At 47.4% G+C, this 24,685-nt stretch overlaps 1 protein-coding gene across 1 annotated transcript; it reads left to right on the top strand.

Annotated features, from left to right (window-relative positions):
* Positions 1 to 24,685, top strand: IQCD (IQ motif containing D). Its single transcript, XM_011928688.1, has 3 exons — positions 1 to 98; positions 12,167 to 12,988; positions 24,233 to 24,685. The coding sequence occupies exons 2-3, from the start codon at positions 12,260 to 12,262 to the stop codon at positions 24,545 to 24,547; spliced, it is 1,044 nt and encodes a 347-aa protein (XP_011784078.1). The 5' UTR covers positions 1 to 98; positions 12,167 to 12,259; the 3' UTR covers positions 24,548 to 24,685.

The raw sequence follows: 24,685 nt of genomic DNA, 5'->3' as shown, positions 1-24,685 counted from the left end.
AGACACCGAGTCCCGCCTTCTGAGGTTGGCGGGTAACCTCGCAACACTGGGACCGTGGTGGTAACTGTGGCTAGGGAAACCTGGAGCCGTCAGAGCGGGTGAGTAACTAGGTGGGAAAGGGTCGCGGATCGTGGGAGATGTGGAATGGGGTTCCGGCCTCCCAAAGTGCTGGGATTACAGGCTTGAGCCACCGCGCCCGGCCAGACAACTCAATTTTTTTAATGGGCAAAAGAGTTGAGTAGACATTTAAAAATCAAAAAGACAATCCCAAGTATCATCATGTAGATAAATAAACAAACTGTAGCTTTCATATATTGCTGGTAGGTACAGCAGAATACCAATTGGTACCACCAATTTGAAATATAGTTGGCAGTTTCTTAAAAAGTTAAACATAGGCCAGGCACAGTGGCTCCTGCCTGTAATCCCAGCACTGTGGGAGGCACAGGCAGGTGGATCACCTGAGGTCAGGAGTTCGAGACCAGACTGGCCAACATAGCAAAACCCTGTCTCTACTAAAAATACAAAAATTAGCAGGGCATGCTGGCGGGCCCCTGTAATCCCAGCTACTTGGGAGGCTGAGGCAGGAGAATCACTTGAACCCAGGAGGCGGAGGTTGCAGTGAGCTGAGATTGCTCCACTGCACTCCAGTCTGTGTGACAGAGCGAGACCCTATCTCAAAAAATAAATAAGTAAGTAAATAAATAAATAAATAAAACAAATGAAAAATAAACTAACACATAACCTAGCAATTCCACTCTTAGGAAGGTACCCCCCCAAGTGAAAACATAAGTCTACACAAATACTTAAATATAAATGTTCTTAGCAACAGCACTCTTAACAGCCCAAAACTGGAAACAACCCAAATGTCATCAACAGGTGAATGAATAAACAACTCGTGATATTTCCATAGAATGGAATACTATTCAATAAAATTCTATACAGGAATGAAATACAATAATTGCTACAACCTGGATGAACCTGAAAAACATGTTAAGTCGAGGGTTTTTGGCCCAGTGGCTCACGCCTGTAATCCCAGCAATTTGGAAGGCCAAGGCAGGACGATCGTTTAAGCCTAGGAGTTTGAGAGCAGCCTGGCAACAAAGTGAGACCCCATCTCTACAAAAAATACAAAAATTAGCCGGGCATGGTGGCATGCGCCTGTAGTCCTGACTATTCAGGAGGCTGAGATGGGAGGATCACCTGAGCCTAGGGATGTCGAGGCTATAGTGAGCCATGATTGCACTGCTGCACTCCAGCCTGGGTGACAGAGTAATACCCTATCTATTAAAAAAAAAAAAAAAAAGTCAGCCGGGCATGGTGGCTCACGCCTGTAAATCCTAGCACTTTGGGAGGCCAAGGCAGGTGGATCACCTGAGGTAGGGAATTCGAGACCAGCCTGACCAACATGGAGAAACCCTGTCTCTACTAAAATACAAAAAAATTAGCTGGGCATGGTGGCACATGCCTGTAATCCCAGCTTACTCAGGATGCTGAGGCAGGAGAATTGCTTGAACCCGGGAGTCAGAGGTTGCAGTGAGCCGAGATCATGTCATGGCACTCCAGCCTCGGCAACAAGAGGGAAACTCTGTCTCAAAAAAAAAAAAACAAAAAAAAAAAGGCAGGATTTTTCAACCTCAGCTCTACTGACATTTTGGATGAGATAATTCTTTGTTATGGGGGACTATCCTGCCAATTGTAGGATATTTAGCAGTATTATGAGCCTCTACCCACAAGATGCCAGTAGTAGCTTCTCTCAGCTGTGACAAGCAAATGCATCTTCCGATTATTGCCAAGTGTCTTCTGGAGGGCAAAGTTGCCCCAGGTTGAAAATCAATGTGCTAAGCAAAAAGTCAGATGCAAACAATTACGTACCGCATGATCCCATTTATATGAACTATCCAGGAAAGTTAAATGTGAGTGGAGGCCGGGGCAGTGGCTCACACCTGCAATCCCAGCACTTTGGGAGGCCAAGGCAGGTTGATCACTTGAGGCCAGGAGTTCAAGACCAGCCTGGGCAACATGGTGAAACCCCATCTCTCCTAAAAACACAAAAATTAGCCAAGCGTGGTGACGCGCACCTGTAATCCCAGCTACTTAGGAGGCTGAGGCATGAGAATTGCTTGAATCCGGAAGGTGGAGGTTGCAGTGAGCCAGTATCACGCCACTGTACTCCAGCCTGGGCGACAGAGCGAGATTCAGTCTCAAAAACAAAACAACTACAACAAAAAAATGTGCGTGGAAACAGAGATCGTTTGCAGATTAACTCATGGGAATTTGGGGGAGTGATAGAAATGTTCTAAAACAGGATTGTATCTAAAACTAATGTGACAACTTTAGATACATTTACAAAAATAGTCATTGAGTTTTACACTTACAATGGGTGAATTTTATGGTAATATAAATTACACCTCAATAGAGCTGTAAAAAAAAAATTACATGCGTGATTAGTACCATGCAGGAAAGGTGAGAGAGTTTCCACAGGTTGTAAAGTGCTGTGTGTTCCTGTCTGAGAAGGGGTAGCCATTGAGCTAAGACCTAAAAATGAGAAATTGTTAATCCAGGGAGAAATTGTTCATAGGGGGTTGGTTTCTGACATAAAGGAGCATTATATGTTAGTGCCTGAGAGCAGGAGGGATTTGAGATAGGCTGTTTTTTGTTTGTTTTGTTTTTGAGACAGAGCCTCTCTCTGTTGCCCAGGCTGGAGTGCAGTGGTGCAATCTCGGCTCACTGTAACCTACGCCTCTCGGGTTCAAGCAATTCTCCTGCCTCAGCCTACCAGGTAGCTGGGATTACAGGTGCCCGCCATCATGCGCTGCTAATTTTTGTATTTTTAGTAGAGACGGGGTTTCACCATGTTGGCCAGGCTTGGTCTCGAACTCTTGACCTCAGGTGATCCACCCGCCTCGGCCTCCCAAAGTGCTGGGATTACAGGCGTGAGCCACCGTGCCTGACCCTGTTTCATTTATTTTTAACACTAGTCCCCGTCGGCAAATTGATTTCACTGCCCAATAAAGGGTTGCAACCCTAAGATATTATTTTTTAAGCAGTTTTAGATGCACAGCAAAATTGACAGAAAGGTAGAGAGAGTTCCCATATACTCCCTATTCCCATATGAACAGCCTGCACCACCATCAACCTCCCCTACCAGAGAGGTGCATTTGTTACAGCTGATGAACCTATATTGACACATCAGCAGCAGCATCCAAATTCCATAGTTTACATAAGGGATAAGGGTTCACACTTGGTGTTGTACATTCTGTGAATTTGGATAAATGTATAACAATGGTATCCATCGTTGTAGTAAGGTACATAGTATTTTCACTTCCCTAAAAATCCTCCCTATTCTGCCTATTCATCCCTCCCTTCCCCCAGCCCTTAGACAACACTGATCTTTTTACTATCTCCATAGTTTTGCCTTTGCCAGAATGTCATATAGTTAGAGTGATACCATATGCAGCTTCTTCAGATTGGCTTCTTTCACTTAGTGATACGCATTTAAGTTTCTTCCACGTCTTTTTATGGCTTGACAGCTCATTTCTTTTTAACGCTGAATAATCCTGTATTCCATTGTCTGGATGCACTACTGTTTATTTAGCTATTCAGCTCCTGAAGGACATCTTGGTTGCTCCCAAATTTTGGCAGTTGTGAATGAAGCTGCTATAAATATCCATAAGCTTTTTTTGTGTGCAGGTTTTTGTGTGGACATGCATTTTCAACTCCTTTGGGTAAACACCAAGGAGTGTGATTACTGGATCGTACAGTAAGAGCAGGTTTAAATTTGTAAGAAAACAGCCGTCTTCCAAAGTGGCTGCACCATGTTGCATTCCCACCAACAATGACAGAGTTTTCTGCTTCACATCCTCACCAGCATTTGGAGTTGTCGGTGTTCTAGATTTTGGCCATTCTAATAGGTGTGTAGTAGTTAAATATTTTTTTCAAGTTGGAGAAGTTGATGGTAGAATAATCTAGATTCACTACTAGGAAATCCTTCTGTCTGAAACTGCCAAAGTGATACTGTCTACAGTTAGATATAACCAGTCATTTCTAAAGTGACACTGTAACCAAAAGAGGAATTAAAATTCCTGATGAACTGATTGATAAGGAAGGTAGAGTGGACAATAGGGAGTGATTTAAGGGAACTCGGTCTTCTTCAGTCACTAACGGGAGAACATGAATAATATAGAAACCAGCAAAATTAAAAACGAAATAGTAAAAAGGAGTAAAAACTGCTTCTGTTTTGGCTCTTTATAAAGCCTTTGACACAAAAACATATACCATATTATTTTGTTGAAAGGTACATCTATTTTAAGATATTAAAGTGTTGATATTAACATATAATTTTTGAAGTAGTACTAAAAGTCATAAAAGCTTAACACTTTTGAGCAAGGATTTCATTTCATTCCCACAACAGTGCTGTGTCCCCATTTCACGGGTAGAACACCAAAGCTTAGAGAGGTTAATCAGCTTACCCAAAGCCACACAGCCAGGAAGTGGTGAGACACTGGAATTGCATTCCAAATGTGTTTTTAGTTTCCACTTCAGTAATGAGGAAATGAAAGCCCAGAAGATCAAGAGGACTTGCCCAAGGCTATATAGCTTGTGGCCAGTGGAAAGTATTTCATCATAACCAGCAACATAGAAATCTGTCCTGGGGGGGGCACATTCCCTCCCAACTTGAGTCACTATCCCGTGTCCTGTGTCTCCAAAGCACCAGATAATCCTAGAGCCTACAGCCACCCAGGCAGCATTACAAACAGGGTCCCATCTGTCAATACCTCCAGCTTTCGTTGCTGCAGCCCTAGCCTGGGAATCTTTTACAGACCAATTATAAACCAATATAAATATATATTGGTTTATATATAGACCAATATAAAAAAACACAGGTTCTCAAAAAGAACGAGAGAGGAGGATTGGGTAATAGTTCAAAACTAGTCACAAAAAGACAAAAAAAGAAACCACTCAACTATGAAAAAGTAAAAACTTAATTACATTTAAATCTTTTATTTAAAAAATTCCAAGCCCTGAGTAAAGGGATGCAAAACAATTCATAGGCCAATTCTTGGCCTACAGTTTTATCATGAAAATATGACTCTCGGCAGGGCACAGTGGCTCACGCCTGTAATCCCAGCACTTTGGGAGGCCGAGGCTGGTGGATCATGAGGTCAGGAGATAGAGACCATCCTGGCTGACATGGTGAAACCCCATCTCTACTAAAAATATAAAAAATTAGCCAGGTGTGGTGGCGGGCACCTGTAGTCCCAGCTACTCGGGAGGCTGAGGCAGGAGAATGGCGTGAACCTGGGAGGCGGAGCTTACAGCGAGTGGAGATCGCGCCACTGCACTCCAGCCCGGGCGACAGAGCGAGACTCCGTCTCAAAAAAAAAAAAAAAGAAAATATGACTCTCTTTTCTGACTCCAATTCAGGACATATATATTTTGCAAAACAACATTATCCTATTATGCCAGCATCTCCCAGTGAGGAGACAGGCCTATTGGTAAATCTGGGTTTGCCATCTCATTTATTCAACAGTGATTTTTTCTTTTTCTTTTTTTTTTTGAGATGGAGTCTCACGCTGTCACCCAGGCTGGAGTGTACAGTGGTGTGATCTCAGCTCACTGCAACCCCCATCTCCCCGGTTCAAGTGATTCTTCTGCCTCAGCCTCCCAAGTAGGTGGGATTACAGGCATGTTTTACCACACCTGGCTAATTTTTGTATTTTTAGTAGAGACGGAGTTTCGCCATATTGCCCAGGCTGGTCTCAAACTCCTGACCTCAGGTAATCCACCTGCCTCGGCCTGCCAAAGTGCTGGAATTACAGGTGTGAGTCACCGAGCCCAACCGCAACAGTGATTTCTTTATTGAGCACCTACTGTATAGTAGTTGCTTCGGATAGCAGGTTTCATCATGACTCTATTGCTTCTTTCCAGCCCCTCCCTTTCCCTGTCTAGACTTGAAAGACTCGGATAAAACATACAGAGTTCTGAAGAAAGCTAGAGGTTTAGAGGGTAGTGAGATCTTTCTGAGGCTAAAAAGAAAATTCCTCTTGAGCCCAGGAGTTCAAGACCAGCCTGGGCAACATAGCAAGACCTTGTTTTTTTTTTTTTTTTTTTGAACCGTAGTCTTACTGTGTCACCCAGGCTGTAGTGCAGTGGTGCGATATTGGCTCACTGCAACCTCCGTCTCCCAGGTTCAAGCAATTCTTCTGCCTCAGCCTTCACAGGTGCCCACCACCACACCCAGCTAATTTTTGTATTTTTTGTAGGGATAGGGTTTCACTATGTTGGCCAGGCTGGTCTCAAACTCCTGGCCTCAAGTGATCAACCTGTCTCAGCCTCCTAAAGTGGTGGCATTACAGGCGTGAGCCACTGCGCCCGGCCAGAAGTCAATCTTAAAATCAAGAGACTGGACAGACTACTGCCGATGGGGTGCTGGCTCTGTCACTTCCTAGCTGTAAACTAACTAGAATCATCTAACCTCTCTCTCTGTCTCCCTTTCTTCATCTGTGAAATAGAGGTAATAGCACCTACCTCATAGAGTTCTTGCAAGGATTAAAGGAATTAGTTCGTATACAGCATTCAGAACAGTGTCTGCTACACAGTAAGTTCTCAAGAACTTACTTAGCTAATGTTAAAATGGTATTCCTTAAAATGAGATCCGGATGAGGATGGAAAAACTACCTATCAGGTATTGTGCTTATTACCTGGGTGATGAAATAATCTGTACACCAAACCCCCATGACATGCAATTTACCTGTATGACAAACCTGCACATGTACCCCAGAACCTAAATTAAGAGTAAATTTAAAAAGAGAGAGAAATCCATCTTCCACACTCCAGTTGTTTTGTTTTGTTTTTTTAACACCCTCTGACTTTTCCACGTGCCAGTTTGGATTTGTAGGGTAGTTGTAAGTGTTGGGTTTTTTCCTTCTCTCTAGGGGGAAAAAATATATAATTTAGTTCAAATCTTTTTTTTCCTCAAAATATTCTAAGAGTGAAAGTAATAAAATATCCAACAAGCCTGTTTGAATGAAGATGAGGTATAATTTACATGATAAAGATATATTTCCATTTATAAAGTTCATCAGCAGAATTAATGACAAATAAAGGGAATATCCAATTAAAGTTTCCCATCCATTAACAGTTTGCTTCACTCTCAGGGCAGGAATTTTAAAAGGAGATGCTTAAGTTGGAAATGATTTAAATATTAAGGTTAGTGGCATTAAAAAGGACATGAAATGATCTTATTAGGATTCAAGGAAAAGAGATTCTCCAGTCATTTTTGTTGTCAGAGTCAGATGCATTTCCCCTCAATCCTAGTTCCACGGGCTTTTTCTTGTTCACGAAAATGAGCTGTCAAGAACTGATGGGTGTCATCATAATCAAAGAAAACAAGTTTGCCCTTTAAAGCAAAAGAGGTAATTTGGCTGAAAGCAAATTGGAAACATTTCATATAACATTGCATTTCCAGTCGCATTCTCTAAAGAATTCAGGCGTTTTGATTTATGCCTGAGAGCTTTGGGGTACAATGGAGAGGACTGCATTCATTAACTACCTTGTTCACATTCATCCTGTGGCCATGGGCAAAGATCCTTCATCCTCGGAGAGGCTGAGAAAGCTCCATGGCTGTCCCTAAAACTTTTTTTTCACTTATGAGATAGGATCTAGGCCTGGCGCAGTGGCTCACACCTGTAATCCCACCAGTTTGGGAGGCCAAGGTGGGCAGATCACCTGAGGAGTTCAAGACCAGCCTGGTCAACATGGTGAAACATTGTCTCTACTAAAAATACAAAATTAGGCTAGCATGGTGGCGCATGCCTGTAATCCTAGCTACTGGGGAGGCTGAGACAGGAAACTGCTTGTACCTGGGAGGCAGAGGTTGCAGTGAGCCAACATCACACCATTGCACTCCAGCCTGGGCGACAAGAGCAAAACTCTGGCTAAAAAAAAAAAAAAAGAGGAGAGGTAGGGTCTTGCTCTGTCACCCAGGCTGGAGTGCAGTGGTGCGATCATGGCTCACTGCAGTCTCAACCTCCCCAGCTCAAGCAGTCCTCCTGCCTCAGCTCCCCAAATAGCGGAGACTACAGGAACCTGCCACTGTGGTGGCCTAATTTTTTTTTTTTTTAACTTTTTGTAGAGGTCTCATTTTGTTGCCCAGGCTAATCTTGAACTCCTGGGCTCAAGCAATCTTCCCTCCTTGGCCTCCCAAAGTACTGGGATTACAGGTGTGAGCCACCATGCCCAGCCTCCTAAAACTTTGTCTTCAGGAAAAGCCTCAAAGGATCTCATGAGATTCATTAGGGAACAGGAAGTGTGTGTGAACCAAAGTGACTGAAGATAATCCTCAGTCCTCTGCTCCCAAAGGGGCTTCTGGTTGTTTTTGTTTGTTTGTTTGTTTGTTTTGTTTTTGTTTTAAGAGACAGGGTCTCACTCTGTTGCTCAAGCTGAAGTGCAGTGGCCTGATCATAGCTCACTGCAGCCTCAAACTCCTGTGCTCAAGCAATCCTCCTGCCTCAGTCTCCCAAAGTGTTAGGATTACAGGCATGAACCATGACACCTGGATTGATTTTGAATCCATTCTGCCTTGCCAAGGAACTAAACATCCTTAGCACCTGATTTGGCCTGCCTTTCTTTTTCGTTCTTAGTCACTTTAGGTGTTTCTTTGATTCCCTGCCATTCTCTTGGTGTGCTCTTTGGTTTGGTGAGTTGAAGATATCTTTTGTGGCTTCAAGTGTCACTTCCTTCTCCTGGGCAACACAGCGAGACCCTATCTCTACAAAAATAAAAATACAATAATTAGCTGGGCATGGTGGCACGTGCCTATAGTACCAGCTACTCGGGAGCATGAGGCAGGAGGACTGTTTGAGCCCAGGAAGTCGAGGTTGCAGTGAGCCATGATCGTGCCACTGCACTCCAGCCTGGGTGACAGAATGAGACCCTGTGTCAAAAAAAAAAAAAGAGGAAATGGATCATGGGAAGGCCAAGACACCATTGTCCACTGCAGCACGGCAACTAGAGCTCAATGAGTTTAAAAGTGAGCTCATTGTTCTCCCCTCCAAACTTCCTCTCCCAATTTCTGCCATAGTTTCTTAAGGGCCCCATCTTTCACTACCAGTCACCCAAACTCAAAACTCTTTCACTCATCAAGTCCTAATGATTCTTTCTTCAAAACATTTCTCACATCTACAGACAATATGAAAATAAAAGTGGCACAGGTAACCTGTAAGTAGTAACTTACAGCTTTCATTGGTGCTTTACTTCTTAGGAGAGGGGGGAAAGACAGACAATAAACAAATAAACAGGTGTATATAGGGATGTCATATGCTGATACTTAACCTGGAGAACAAACAGGATAAGGGGGAAGAGAAGAAGAATAATCAGGGTGAGGGATGGGGATGTTATGGTGGGTGTCCATCTGAGACATGGTGTTGGTGGGTGGGTAGACATCCTGGGCAGTAGGTGTTCTCTTTTTTTTTTTTTTTTTTAAAGAGATAGGGCCTTGCTATGTTTCCCAGGCTGGTCTTGAACTTCTGGGCTCAAGCGATCCTCCCACCTCAGCTTCCCAAAGTGATAGGATTACAGGCGTGAGCCCCTGTGCCTGGCCAAGGCAGCAGGTATTCGTTTGATAGTTGCATCAGAAATCACTAAAGTCCTGGACTTGGGATTTTCGTTTTCCTGTGTTAATGCTATTAGTTATTTATTGAACTTTTACAGCATGCAGGCCCTGTGCTGGAAGCTTCTCATTGATCCTGAGGACTCCTGTTTTACATCTGAGGAAGCCCAAGCTCTGGAAGATTAAATGAGCAGCCCAGAGACCCCCAGCAAGGATTTGAACCCAAGTGGGGCTGTGCAAAGCTAGTACTTTTAGCTATGGTACTATGAAAGCAATATAAATTACTGATCTCTGCCCTATACATTTTTCTGAAACAGTTATTTATTTACTTATCTATCTATCTTTTGAAACAGAGTCTTATTCTATTGCCCAGGCTGGAGTACAGTGATGCAAACTTGGCTTACTGCAACCTCCGCCTCCTGGGTTCAAGAGATTCTCATGCCTCAGCTTCCCAAGTAACTGGGATTAACCCGAGTAACAGGCATGCACCACCATGCCTGGCATTCTCTCGTATTTTCAGTAGAGACGGGGTTTTGCCATGTTGGCCAGGCTTGTCTTGAACTCCTGACCTCAGGTAATACGCCTGCCTTGGCCTCCCAAAGTGCTGTGATTACAGGTGTGAGCTGCCAGGCCTGGCCTGAAACAGTCTTTTAGCTAAGCTTTTTACTCTGTAATAAATGTAGATTTATAGAAAAGTTGCAAAGATAGTACAGAGAGTTCCTGTATGCCCTCCATTCAGCTCCCCCTAATGTTAACATCTTAGATAAACTTGATGTGTTTGTGAAAACCACAAAATTAGGCCCGTCATGGTGGCTCATGTCTGTATTCCCAACACTAGGAGGCTAAGGTAGGAGGATTGCTTGAGCCTAGGAGTTCAAGATCAGCCTGGGCAACATAGTGGAGCTCATCCCTACAAAAAGTTAAAAAATTAGCCAGGCATCGAGCACCTGTAGTCCTAGCTACTTGAGAGGCTGAGACAGGAGGATCACTTGAGCACAGTAGGTTGAGGCTGGAGTGAGCCGTGGTCACACCACTGCACTCCAGCCAGGGTAACAGAGTGCCTACAAAATTAATGTTGGTACAATGCTATTAACTAAACTTTAGACTAGATTTGGATTTCTCCAGTTCCACTAATGTCCTTTTTCCACTCCAGAATCCAATTCAGAATGCAACATCGCATTTAGTGAAACAGTTTTTTTGTTTTTTTTTTTTGAGACAGAGTCTCGCTCTGTCGCCCAAGCTGAAGTGCAGTGGCCGGATCTCAGCTCACTGCAAGCTCCGCTTCCCGGATTCACACCATTCTCCTGCCTCAGCCTCCCGAGTAGCTGGGACTACAGGCGCCCGCCACCTCGCCTGGCTAGTTTTTTGTATTTTTTAGTAGAGGCGGGGTTTCACCGTGTTAGCCAGGATGGTCTCGATCTCCTCCTGACCTTGTGATCCGCCCGCCTCGGCCTCCCAAAGTGCTGGGATTACAAGCTTGAGCCACCGTGCCCGGCCGTGAAACAGTTTTTTAAATTGTATTTCAAAGTTGTATTTCACCACCATCCATGCCACCAATTTTTAAAATCAGTACTTAAAAATGGCCGGGCGTGGTGGCTCAGGCCTGTAATCTCAGCACTTTGGGAGGCAAAGGCAGGTGGATCACCTGAGATAAGGAGTTTGAGACCAACCTGGCCAACATTGCAAAACCCTGTCTCTACTAAAAATACAAAAATTAGCCAGGCATGGTGGTGTGCGCCTGTAGTCCCAGCTGCTCAGGAGGCTGAGGCAGGAGAATCATTTGAACCCGGGAGGCGGAGGTTAAGTGAGCCGAGATCGTGCCACTGTACTGCAGCCTGGGCGACAGAGCAAGACTCTGCCTCAAAAAAACCAAAAAAAAAAAAACTTTAAAATAAGTGAAAATGTGCCATTCCTAGTCCTGTTAGTCTTAACCACTGTCTGCCCTGTCCTTGTCCCTGTCCTGCTCAGACTTAGGCTGATGCCTGCGGTTCCATTGCCCAGGCTCCCTTGTCAGTTGGTTTCCTGCTGGTTTTGGCCAAGGGCAGTAGAAAGAGAGAAACCAGGGTATTTCTCCTCCCCCACTGCCACCGTTCTTTCACCTGCATTTCCGGCAATGTCTCTAGCTCCTCTGGGAATTGATGGCTGTAGTTCAAGCTTCCCCTGGGTGACCCTGGGCCCCAGGCTCACCACCTCTTCATGTGGTGGCTTCCTGCCATTGACAATTGTAGGATGGCTTTGTCTTCCCCTGGTTGACCTCTCAACTCTCCCATCACTGAGGTAACCAGTCTCTGGTTTTAAATCCTTAGAATGGCATCTGTCTTCCTGGCTAGTCCCTGCCTGACACATTTGCCTGAGACACCTCCAGGCTTGGTCTTCCTGCCCTTGTGGCCCTAACATCCTCACAAAGTTGAAAACTGCTTCCAGAGAAAGGTTCTGTGTAAAAGCGACGGAGGACCTAAGATGAACTCTTAATGTCAACAGTTGTGGTTTCTGCAGCCACACTAACCACACAGATGTCAGCACAGCTACACTCACACCTACCTCTTCCTTTTGCAGGATGGCCAGAGACAATAAAAGCATGAGACCCAAGTAGTCTACCGAAGTCTCCATCTCTGCGGACCTACAGAGGCACAGAGGGCTGCTCACAAGATGGATTTAGACATTCTTGCCATGGCCCCTTTGTATCAGGCCCCTGCCATCAACAGAATAGGGCCAAAGACAGACCCATCTAAAAGGCCAGCTGACCCACTAAAACCCTTGGTTCCCTCTAGGACCAAACTCACCACCATTGAGGCCAAAAGGATCATGTCCATCCTGGATGAGGCGATCTACAAGGTGGAGCTGGTGACCCTGCTGTCATATGTGGCATCCAACAGAGAGGATGTGGAGGGGATGCTGGGGGAGGACATCATGAGGGCAGTGAGAGAGCACGAGGATCTCTGCCAGGTCCTCCTGGAAAACATCAGGTGCCTGAAGGAGAAAGAAAGGCAACTGCAGGAGCAGGAAGAGGCTGAGGAGGAAGGGTGGCTCAGAGACCGCCTCCTTTCCATAGAACTGCAGAAATCCAGCCTCTCACCACTTACGCAGCAGATCAAAGACTCCACCAAGAATGTCCTGAGACTCTTGCTCAGCAACCCACAGGCTGCTAGGCTTCTGCAGATGCAGACGCAGAGTAGAAGTGCAGAAGCCCAGAATTTTATTGACAGCCTAATAGAGCTTCGTGGTTTCCTGTTTGAAAAACTAGTCACTAGTCCCATGGAAGCGAGGGATAAGGCCCAGTTCATACAGGATATCAATAGACAGAATAGTAATAACCAACAAATCATCGATACTCTTGAAAATGAATTGGCGGAGAGAATGAAGAACAGGAATGCGGAGGTATTATTTCATAGTACTGCTGAAATTACTGAAGGAGTGACACAAATCTTTTTTGTTGGTTGGGTTTTTCCTCAATGATTGATTGATTTTTTTTTTTTTTTAAGATGTAGTCTCGCTCTGTTGTCCAGGATAGAGTGCAGTGGCATGATCTCGACTCATTGCAACCTCTACCTTCTGGGTTCAAGCGATTCTCCCACCTCAGCCTCCCAAGTAGCTGGGATTACAGACATACGCAACCACGCCCAGCTAATTTTTGTATTTTTAGTAGAGATGGGTTTTCGCCATGTTGGCCAGGCTGGTCTAGAACTCCTGACCTCAAGTGATCCTCCTGCCTCGGCCTCCCAAAGTGCTGGCCACTGCGCCTGGCCAATTGATTGACTGATTTTTTGATACAGGGTCTCACTCTGTCACCCAGGCTAGAGTACAGTGGCATGATCACAGCACACTGCAGCCTCCATCTTTCAGGCTCAAGCAATCCTCCCATCTCACCCTCCCAAGTAGCTGGGACTACAGGTGTGTGTCACCATGGCTGGCTAATTTTTTGATTGTTTGTAAGGATGGGCTCTCGCTACGTTGCCCAGGTTGGTCTCGAAATTCTGGGTTCAAGAGATCCTTCTGCCTTGGCCTCCCAAAGTGCTGGGGTTACAGGCATGAGCCACTGTGCCCGGCCTCCCCCATGATTTTTTTTAAAGATGGAGTCTTGCCGTGTCACCCAGGCTAAAGTGCAGTGGCAACATCTTGGTTCACTGCAACCTCCACCTCCCTTGTTGGGAATGCGTACTTGGTGTCACCAAAATCAACACTGAGACAAAGGATCTCTCAGCAAGGCTAGTTTACTTTCTGCAGAAAGGGTGCCGCTCGCTAGCAGTCTTCCCACGGGAGTACACATGAACAAAAGAGACAGGGTCACTTATAACCTGACGCATCCACCCTCTGCTGTGTCCAGTTTCCATTGCCTGGAACGGGACCTCACATTCTGTACTCAACCCAATTGGCTAGCAACTTAGAACTTCCCAAAAGAGGCAAAGGCAGAGGGGAACAAAGGAAGAGAGGAAGTAACTTCTGGAATGCTGAGAGAGGGAAAAACACCTCCAAATAAGGAAGAGGAGTAGGCTATCACCTAATGCTTGCTCAGACCGGTTCAGGTATGCCAGGGCAAATATCTAAGCTAAAATGTGGGAGCTAAGAACATAGTATATTGATTTCTTTTTTTTTTTTTTGAGATGGAGTGTTGCTCTGTCACCCAGGCTGGAGTGCAGTGGCACGGTATCGGTTCACTGCAAGCTCTGCTTCCCAGGTTCATGCCATTCTCCTGCCTCAGCCTCCCGAGTAGCTGCAACCACAGGTGCCTGCCACCATGCCTGGCTAATTTTTTTTATTTTTATTTTTATTTTTTATTTTTAGTAGAGATGGGGTTTCACCATGTTAGCCAGGATGGTCTCGATCTCTTGCCATCATGATCCACCCACCTTGGCCTCCCAAAGTGCTGGGATTACAGGCATGAGCCACGGCGACTGGCCTATTGATTTCTTTATTATAGCTAGCTGAATTGAAGAATATTAGCACAGGTCTTTGAGTAAATTTTGGTTCTAAGAGAGGTTACTACCTATTCTGAATTAGACTGGGAGGAAAGTTCCTTTGAAGAGGAACCTCTATTTATTTCATTTTCTACATCCTGGGTTCAAGCAATTCTGGTTCAGCCTCCCGAGTCGCTGGGACTACAGGTGCTTGCCACAATGCCCAACTAATTTTTTTATTTTTAGTAGATATGAGGTTTCACCATGTTGGCCAGGCTGGTCTTGAACTCCTGACTCCAAGTGATCTGCCCGCCTTGGCCTCCCAAAGTGCCGGGATTGCGCCTGGCCTAAATAGCTTTTCTTTCTTTCTTTCTTTTTTTAATTCATTTACTCCACAAATTATTGTAAGTACTTACTAGGTACCAGGTCTTATAAATAAGCCCATGTGGTTCCAGCCTCATGGAGTTCACAGTAAGGAAGGTAGGAATTAAAAACTCATTTAATTACAGTTTTGAGAAGGACAATGTGCTATAAGGGAGTGTTACAGGAGAACTCAACTTACACCAAAAGGGTCAGGGACATTGAAGCCAAGATATGAAGAATGCGAGGGCGTGAACCAGGCAAGTACAGTGAGGAAGAACCTTCCAAGCTACGGAGTAGCAAACTTTTTTTTTTTTTTTTGAGACAATCTTAGTCTATGCCCAAGCTGGAATACAGCGCTGTGATCTCAGCTTACTGCAGCCTTCATCTCCCAGGTTCAAGTGATTCTCGTGCCTCAGCCTCCCGAGTAGCTGGGATTACAGGCATGTGCCACCATGCCTGGATGATTTTTGTATCTTTTAGTAGAGACAGAGTTTTGCCGTGTTGGCCAGGCTGGTCTTGAACTTCTGGTCTCAAGTGATCCTCCCACCTCAGCCTCCCAAAGTGCTGGAATTACAGGTGTGAGCCACAGCACCTGGCCGCAACTTTTTCTACAAAAGGCCAGATAGTAAATACATTAGGCTTTGTGGGCCAGATGGTGTGTTGCAATTACTCAACTCAGCTCTGCTGTTATAGGGTGAAAGCAGCCACAAACAATATGTAAATGAATGGGCTGTGTTCCAACAGAACTTTACTTACAAATACAAGTGACTGGCTGGATTCGACCTGTGGGCCATAGTTTGCCAACCCCTGTTCCAGGTGGAGGGTAGAGTGTACCTCAGTCATGAGATAGGAATAAGCCTGGCTAGTTCAGAAACCCAGAGAATGCCAGTGAGCTAGAGGGAAGGGGCAAAGATGGGCTGGGAATGCAGGGGAAGGAGACAGATCACACGGGGCCTTGAGACCTAATCAAGGAGTTTGGTCTCTGGAAGTTTTTAGTGTTAGAGACAAGATCTTGCTCTGTCACCCAGGCTGGAGTGCAGTGGCACAATCATAGCTCACTGTGGCCTTGACCTCCTGGGCGATTCTCCTGCCTTAGCCTTTTGAGTAGCTGAAACTACAGACATGCGCCACCACTCTTGGCTAATTTTTTAAATTTTTGTAGAGACATGGCCTCACTATGTTGCCCAGGCTGGCCTTGAACTCCTGGGCTCAGGCAATCCCCCTAGCTCAGCCTCACAAGTAGCTGTGACTATAGGCACATGCGACCATGCCTAATTAAATTTTTTTTCTTTTTTTGGAAATGGGGTCTCTGGCCAGAAGTGGTGGCTCACACCTATAATCCCAGCACTTTGGGAAGCCGAGGCGGATGAATCACTTGAGGTCAAGAGTTCAAGACCAGCCCGGCCAACATGGCAAAACCCCGTCTCTACTAAAAAAAAAAATACAAAAAATTAGCTGGGCACAGTGGCTAATGCCTGTAAGCCCAGCACTTTGGGAGGCCGAGGCGGGTGGACCACCTAAGGTCAGGAGTTCGAGACCAGCCTGACCAGCATGGTGAAACCCCCATCTCTACTAAAAATACAAAAATTATCTGGGCATGGTGGCGCATGCCTGTAATTTCAGCTACTTGGGAGGCTGAGGCAGGAGAATCACTTGAACCCAGGAAGTGGAGGTTGCAGTGAGCCAAGATTGCACCATCACACTCCAGCCTGTGTGACAGAGTGAGACTCTGTCTCAAAAGAAAGAAAGAAAGGAAGGAAGGAAAGGAAAGAAAGGGTGAGAAGAAAAGAGAAAAGAAAAGAAAGGAAAGAAATGGGGTCTTACTCTATTACCCAGGCTGGTCTTGAACTCCTAGCTTCAAGGGATCTTCCAGCTTCAGCCTCCTGAGTAGCTAGGATTATAGGCATATCACACCAGCTAGAAGAATTTTTAAGAAGGGAAATGGGAGTGTGGTGGCTCACGCCTGTAATCCCAACACTTTGGGAAGCCAAGGCAGGTGGATCACTTTAGCTCAGGAGTTCGAGACCAGCCTGGGCAACATGGTGAAACCCCGTCTCTACATAAAAGACAAAATTAGCTGGGTGTGGTGGTGCACACCTGTAGTCCCAGCTACTCAGGAGGCTGACGTGGGAGGATCACTTGAGCCCAGAAGGCAGAGATTGCAGGGAGCTAAGATCGCACCACTGTAGTCCAGCCTGGGCTACAGAGCAAGACCCTATCTCAAAAAAAAAAAAGAAAAAGAAAAAGAAAAAGAAACGGTAGCATGATCCCAAACCTAATAATAATTGTCATATTGGACACATACAGTATATTTTGTTTTACATACATTTTCTCTCTAAATCTTTACAAAAATCCTGTGAGATGATGTGTGAGTACAGATTTGGCTGCTATAACAGAGTCACCCAAAATAGCTTTGGCTTAGTTAAGACGGCAATGTATTTCTCTGTAGTGGAAATACCGGAGCTGGTGTGGCATCTCTGCTCCCCAAGTTGTCAGAGGTCTGGCTTCTTCGATGTGACTTCCCTGCTGACCCCACGTGGGACTTCTGCCTGTGGGCCAAGATGGCTGCTCCAGCTTTCCCCATCATGTGGCCCCCGGTTCAGCCAACAGGAAGGAGGAAAGGGGAGGAGAGGGCTTGGTTCTGCCCCTTAAGGACACATGTGGAGGTGGCACACAGAACTTCCACGCACATCTTGTAGCCACACCCAGCAGAGAGAGGTGCTAGGAAGGACCCACCACCTGTCACCGGGGCCGTGTTATGTTCCACATTCTACCCCACAGCCTCTCTGGGGAGAGCAGACATGGGGGATAGCCAGGCTGCACTGCCACAGGCCCTTCTGTTTCTATCCCCCACCACTCACGAGAGGTTCAAGGCCCTGGGAAACTATTCACTACCCTCCTCCCTGGTGCTGGGTTGGGCACTTCTCATTGAATTTGTCCTTTAAAGCATTCATCTGACTTTGTTGGTAACATTCACCCAACTTTGTGGATAACATATCTGTGTGTGATTTGTGTGATCTTGAGAGGTTTGGCTCATCCACAAGAAAAGGGGACCTTGTCTCTTTCAGCCTGCCACTGTCTCCCTAGTAAGCCTGTCCAAAAGAGGGGCATGATGTATATTTGCTGAGTGGACAGAGGACAGGCTGCTGAGCCCTCGGGCAGTGACGTTACTTGTAAGGTGGAAGGGGCATCATCTAGGAATAGGCAGAGGGACACAGGTGGCCCTGCTGGTCTCATTCAGGTGCTAGAACCAGCTTGGGGCTTCACCTTGGACTGACCTGGGGTCAAATGCCATTTTTGCCAGGTGGACAAATTTCATGTCATCGAACCTCAGTGTACAATGAGGGGAGACACCAATCAGGCACGTGTGGGGAGTCTACAAGGAGAGCTCTGACTGCCGATCATATTCCCAGCGCCTGGTGCCTCAAGCCATGCCTGCAGGACGGGCTTGCCCCAAAGACGCTGCCTCCCTGCCCCCAGTGCGCAGGATGTGAGCAGATGCCCGGCAGGCCTGCTGCCAGCTGACCCAAGCCCCAGATGGTGATGTGAGCAGCCATAGCACCACTGTGCTCAGAGGGAGACTCTAGTGTATATGAGAAGCCTTGAGAGCTTCTTCACAAAACTGTCTCATCCTCCACCCCCATTCCTGTTCTAGAATCCACCCAAGGCAGGGGACAAGCCAGGCATAGGCCCTCAAGAGAGAGCCTGCTGGTGATCCCTGCAGCCTGTGTGCATCGCACACCTTCATGCACCCCATCAAGTGTCTCTGCCAGCTGGGCCTCCCCTCCTGTGTCCCCAGGAGGAGCATCACTGCTGTCCCAGTCCTCCCCTGTGGCCTCAATCCAACAAGCTTGTACCCTTCATTCGTGCAAGGTAATAGAAAGTGGTGGCCGAGAACGTGGGCTCGAGGTCAGACAAACCTAGCTTCAGGCCCCAGTGGAGCTGGGCAGCCCCAGACAGATGAAGCCACCTCCTTGAGCCTCAGCTTTCTTGTCTGTGATCAGGCTGTCCCTGACCTCCACTGTGGGGTTGGGGGTGTGATTAGAGAGATAATACCCAGGTGGCATGCCTGGCCCTGAGGGAGGATGCAGTGGTGCCAGCCTCTGATGACTGTCAGTTGGTATGGAGGGTTTTTCTTGAGAGGGAGTCTCACTCTGTCACCCAAGTTACAGTGCAGTGGTGTGATAACTCCGCTTACTGCAACCTCCACTTCCTGTGTTCAAGCAATTCTCCTGCCTCAGCCTCTCGAGTAGCTGGGATTACAGGCATGCACCACCATGCCCAGCTAATTTTTGTATTTTTAGAAGAGATGGGATTTCATCACGTTGGCCAGGCTGGTCTCAAACTACTGACCTCAGGTGATCCACCTGCCTCAGCCTCCCAAAGTGTTGGGATTACAGGCGTGAGCCACTGTGCCCGGCTGGGCATGGAGATGTTAACAGAGCCCTTTCTCTTCCTGGCTCAGGTGGAAAAGGAGAACTTTGTGATCCAAGAACTGAAAAACCACTTGCACCAGGTGCTCAAGTTCTCAGAGAACAGCCTCCTTCGCACTAAGCAGGAGGCCGAGAAGCAGCAGAAAGCCGATTTCCGGGCATCACAGGCCAGGGTAGCCAAGATCCAGCAGGAGATCCTGCAGCTGCAGTCACAGTTTTACAACCTGGTCATGGAGAACCGGGAGGCGGAGCAGGCGCTGAGGAAGGTACTCCGGGAAGTGGGAAGTGGGAAGCGGGAAGCAGGGAGGATGGGCCGGTGGGGCCCCTGGGGCAGGGGACGGGTGGGACTGTCCCATCACTCCTGGAGGTCCAGCAGTGTTGGGCAGGGCAGGGCTGCACCAGCTACTCAGGAAGTGGCGTGGTGGAGGGAAGGGCACAGGAGCAGGGAAGGCCCAAATCCGAGCCAATGTCTCCTGGGAGGCAGGAAGGGGCAACACATAGGCCTGGGGATGGGGGACAGAGAAACTGGGACCCTGTCCCAGCATTGCTGCATGCCAGCTTTGTGACCTTGGGCAAGTTCCTCAATTCCTCAGACCCCACAAGGATAATACCCACATCTTCAGAGGCTGGGTGCCATGCAAAGGAATGAAGAAGTAGCACATGAAGCTCAGGCAAATTACTCAACTCCTACCCAGCTGCCGATTTCACACCTTGGAAATGAAAATGCTAACATTGGTCTTAACGGTTGTTACATGAGAATTACATGAGATGGTGGTGAGAGAGCTGGTGCATAGTAGGTGTTCAATAAATATCATTTCTGGCCGGGTAAGGTGGCTCATGCCTGTAATCCCAACACTTTGGGAGGCTGAGGTGGGAGGATCACTTGAACCCAGGAGGCGGAGGCTGCAGTGAGCTGTGATCACACACTGCACTCCAGCCTGGGCAACGGCAAGACCTTGTCTGTACAAAGAATAAAAGATACATCAGTCAGGCGCTGTGATGTGTCCCAGCTACTTGGGAGGCTGAGGCAGGAGGATCACTTTAGCCCAGGAGTTTGGAGGCTGCAGTGAACCACGACTGCGCCACTGCATTCCAGCCAGGGCAAGAGAGTGAAACCTTGTCTCTTAAGAAAAACCCAAAACCTTCATTTGCCTTCTTCTTCATCATCTCAGCCAAGACCAGGCCTAGCACACACCCAACTTCCAAATCTCTTTCCTCATAAAAGGCACCCTTTTTAATACTTGTCCCCAGTCTCTTAGTGTCACACTCTTGAGCATCTCATGGAAGCCACGGGCCTCTCCCCCAGCAAGAAGGCACAGATGCACATACACATCCTAGTGGACAGTCCCCGGGGAGCCCAGGCCCCCTGAAGATGGCCTATCCATGGTGCCCAAGCTAAGCGCTCTTGCTCTGTAGGATTGAGAGGTTGATTGATTGATTGATTGATTTTGAGACAGGGTCTCACTCTGTCACCCATGCCAGAGTGCAGTGGTGTGATCATAGCTCACTTCAGCCTCCAACTCCTGGGCTCAAGCGATTCTCCCATCTCAGCCCTCGTGAATAGCTGGTACTACTGGGGCATGTCACCACGTCTGGCTAATTAAAAATTATTATTATTGGCCAGGCGCGGTGGCTCACGCCTGTAATCCCAGCACTTTGGGAGGCCGAGGCGGATGGATCTCCTGAGGTCAGGAGTTCAAGACCTGCCTGGCCAATGTGGTGAAACCCTGTCTCTATTAAAAATACAAAATTAGCCAGGCATGGTGGCGTGCACCTGTAATCCCAGCTACTTGGGAGGCTGAGGCATGAGAATTGCTTGAACTCAGGAGGTGGGGTTGCAGTGAGCCGAGATCGCACCACAGCACTCCAGCCTGGGCGACAGAGTGAAACTCCATCTCAAAAGAAAAAAAAAATTCTTAATTTTTGTGGAATCAGGGTTTTGCTCTGTTGCCCAGGCTGGTCTAGAACTTGCGGCCTCAAGCAATTCTCCTATTCCCACCGCAGCCTTCCAAATGGTTGGGATGAGCCACTGGCCCAGCCTGTTTATTTTTAATTTAGGTGAAACTTATATAATATGAAACCATTTTAAAATGAGCAATTCAGTGTCATTTAGTATATTCACAAAGTTGTGCGACCCCAATTCCACCACTTCTATCTAGTTCCAAACATTATCACCTCAAAATGAAACTCCGTATCTGTTAAGAAGTTACTCCCCATTCTCTTCTTACCCCTGTCCCTTGCAATCACTAATGTGCTTTCTGTCTCTGATTCACCTATTCTGGACACTTCATATGAATGGAATCCTCTGTGGCAGTTGTGTCTGGAATCTTTTATTTAGCACCGTGTTTTCAAGGTTCACCCATGTTGTAGCATGGATCAGTGCTTCATTGCTTTTTATGGTGGAAATAATCTTTTAAAAACAAGATTAGATCATGTCCCTCCACTGCATCTATATCACCCAGTGGCTTTACCTCACCCTTTCCTGAGAATACAGCCTCCTCTTGCTGACACTCCCTCTGTAACACAGCCTTTCCCTTGGACCTTGTTGGGGACCACTGCCCTCCTCGCCACTCCCTTCCAGCCACACTGACTCGATTTCTGTCCTTTTTTTTTTTTTAATTTTTATTTTTTGAGACAGTCTCGCTCTGTCACCCAGGCTGGAGTGTGGTGGTGTGATCTCAGCTCACTGCAACCTCCGCTTCCTGGGTTCAAGCAATTCTCCTGCCTCAGCCTCCCAAGTAGCTGAGATTACAGACGTGCATCATCATGCCCAGCTAATTTTTGTATCTTTAGTAGAGATGGGGTTTTGGCATGTTGGCCAGGCTGGTCTCAAACTCCTGGCCTCAAGTGACCTGCCTGCCTCAGCCTCCCAAAGTGCTGGGATTACAGGCGTAAGCCACCACGCCAGGCCGATTTCTGTCCTTTAAACAACACAAGCTTGTTCCTACCTCAGGGCCTTTGCACCTGCTGCTTCCTCTGCCTAGGATGTCCTGGAACCAGGCTGCTGGCTTCAAATTCAGGCTCTGCCACCCATTAGCTCTGTCACCTTGGGCAAGTGAGATAGCATGTCTGAGCCTCCGTTTCCTTGCCTGTGAAATGGAGAAAAGAGGACCTCCTTGTGCAGATTCAATAGGCGAGGCACGTCAAGCACCTGCCACAGGGCCTGGTGATGCACAGAGTGCTCAGTGCTGTTAATTGTTAATATATTTCATCAAACAATGACAAATTGGATCTTTTCTAGAAGAAATATAAAGTAGAAACGGAAATCGAGAACTGGATCCAGAAATATGATACAAAGATGGGTGAGAAGCAGGTATTTGTCGCTGAATAAGTCTCTCTTGCGTGCTTTTCCCAAGACCTTCTAGGAATGGGATGGATGGGAAGAGCAGCCTTGGGATGGTCCATGGAGTGGGCAAATTTCTGAGCCTCTCTGCGGGGAACACCTGCCTCTGTTTAAAGGGTTTGTCCAGCCTGGGGCAGAGTGAGAGGTGGGAAAGAAAAGAGCCAGAAGCTGCAAGGCCAGGTGGGGTGGCTTATGCCTGTAATCCCAGCACGTTGGGAGGCCGAGGTGGGAGGATCGCTTGAGCTCAGTAATTCAAGACCAGCCTGGGCAACAGAGCAAGACCCAGTCTCTATTAAAAAAAAAAAAAAAGCGACTGGCTAGAAGGGCCTGACACTGGGCCTAATGATCATGGTTCCATCTCGTGTCCACATCCTATACTCCTCTGGATGGGCTCCTGCCAGCACCCCCACAAGCTGGGGCTCCTCCCCACAGACTCAGATGGGAGCCTGCCTCCACCGTGTCACTCAGTCACTCAGCCAGTTTTTATTGAGCACCTGAGATGTGCCAGTTGTGTGGCCTTAAGCAAGGTACTTGACCTTCCCAAGCCCGTTTCTGCATCTGATTAGCAGAGGCAGTAATTACCATCTTGGGACCCTGGCGGGCATTGGGTGAGACACCACAGCTGCAAGTGTGTGTGCCCAGCATAGGGTCTGGCCTGGAGGAAGTGCTCAGGGGGTGAGAACCTTCAAATCGAGACACCCCCAAACCCTTCACCCAGCACTGGGATAACATTGGTGGCCCATGGCTCCAACCCAGAGGCCAGAGAGGCCTGGGGAGCACTGGAGGTAACATGAGCCGGAGTGAGCCAAAGCCAGGTGTACTCTTCAGAGAAGGGCAAGTCAGAATCCTGTCCTGGGCAACCGTCAGGGCCTGGAGAGGGGAGCTTTGCAGGCTGGGACTCTCGTTTCTCTGGGCTGCATGAGGGTTGAGGGTTGGTTGAGGGCAGGGACTTTGTCCACCCAGCTCTGTGTTCTCTGGCAGTGCTCTGCTTTTTGTAGATGCTGGGTAAATGTCAGTGGAAGGAAGGAAAACAGGTGTAAATGACAGCAGGAGAGGCTATGGTTAGACATAAGGAAAAACTCTGGAACTCCGTTTGAGGCTTGAGAAAGTTCCTTCTCCTCTGGTGTCTTGTGGAACAGACTGCTTTTATGGCGGCAGCCTCCATTTCTTGTGTCCCCACTGTGTGCCTGGCATCATGTCCAGTACATTGTGTCCATTCGGTCATTTAATCCTAGAAACAGCCCCTGGGTTTGGAATCGTCCCCATGTTTCAGATGAGGAAAAACGAAAGCCTGAAAGGTGAAGTCAGTTGAGGTGTGGCAGAGCTGGGACTTAAAACTAAGTCTGCCCAACTCACAAGCCCGTGTTCTTTTCCTGTTCCTGAAATTATTTCAGTGGGGTCTTTCCTAGAGCTGGGATGGAGCCCATCCCCTCTCCCCGTCCACCTCACTGGGACCGAGATGCTGAACAGCTTAGCTTAGGGGCATCGCTGGGGCAGAAGCCCATTTGGGAAGGGTGGGGGGCCTCAGGAAGGAGGGTGGGAGGAGGCGCTCTATGCATGGTGACCCCAGCCCCACCCCTCGCCCCAGGAGGAGTTGGAGGATCTGGAAGCTGTTCACAGAGAGGAGAAGGTCGCTCTGGAGGAGCTGAGGCAGAGGCACAAAGTGCTGGTGGAAGAGTTTGTGCAGATCCGGGAAGAGCGAGAGATCAACTCCAAGAAAAGGATGGAAGCGGAGCAGGAGATGGTGCACATGGTGCGGGCAGCCACGTTAATCCAGGCCTTTTGGAAGGGATACCTGGTGCGCTCCCTTCTCAGATCCAAGAAGAAGCGGGGCAAGGGCAAAGCAAAGGGCAAGGAGAAGGGCAAGCAGAAGGGCAAGGAGAAGGGCAAAGGCAAGAAATGAGCTCTCCACCCCAGCCTGCTACTGACCCTTACCTCCCCGAGACCAGGCCAGGAAGCCACCGGGATAGGGAGCACTAGATTCATGGCTTTCATGATGTTTTTATTTAATAAATTAAAAAGTATTTGAAGCCGCATTGAA

This window comes from Colobus angolensis, unplaced genomic scaffold (genome assembly GCF_000951035.1).
Source record: "Colobus angolensis palliatus isolate OR3802 unplaced genomic scaffold, Cang.pa_1.0 Scaffold79, whole genome shotgun sequence".
Classification (NCBI taxonomy): domain Eukaryota; kingdom Metazoa; phylum Chordata; class Mammalia; order Primates; family Cercopithecidae; genus Colobus; species Colobus angolensis.
The sequence above is the reverse complement of the archived record's forward strand: the minus strand, read 5'-3'. Positions and strand labels throughout refer to the sequence as shown.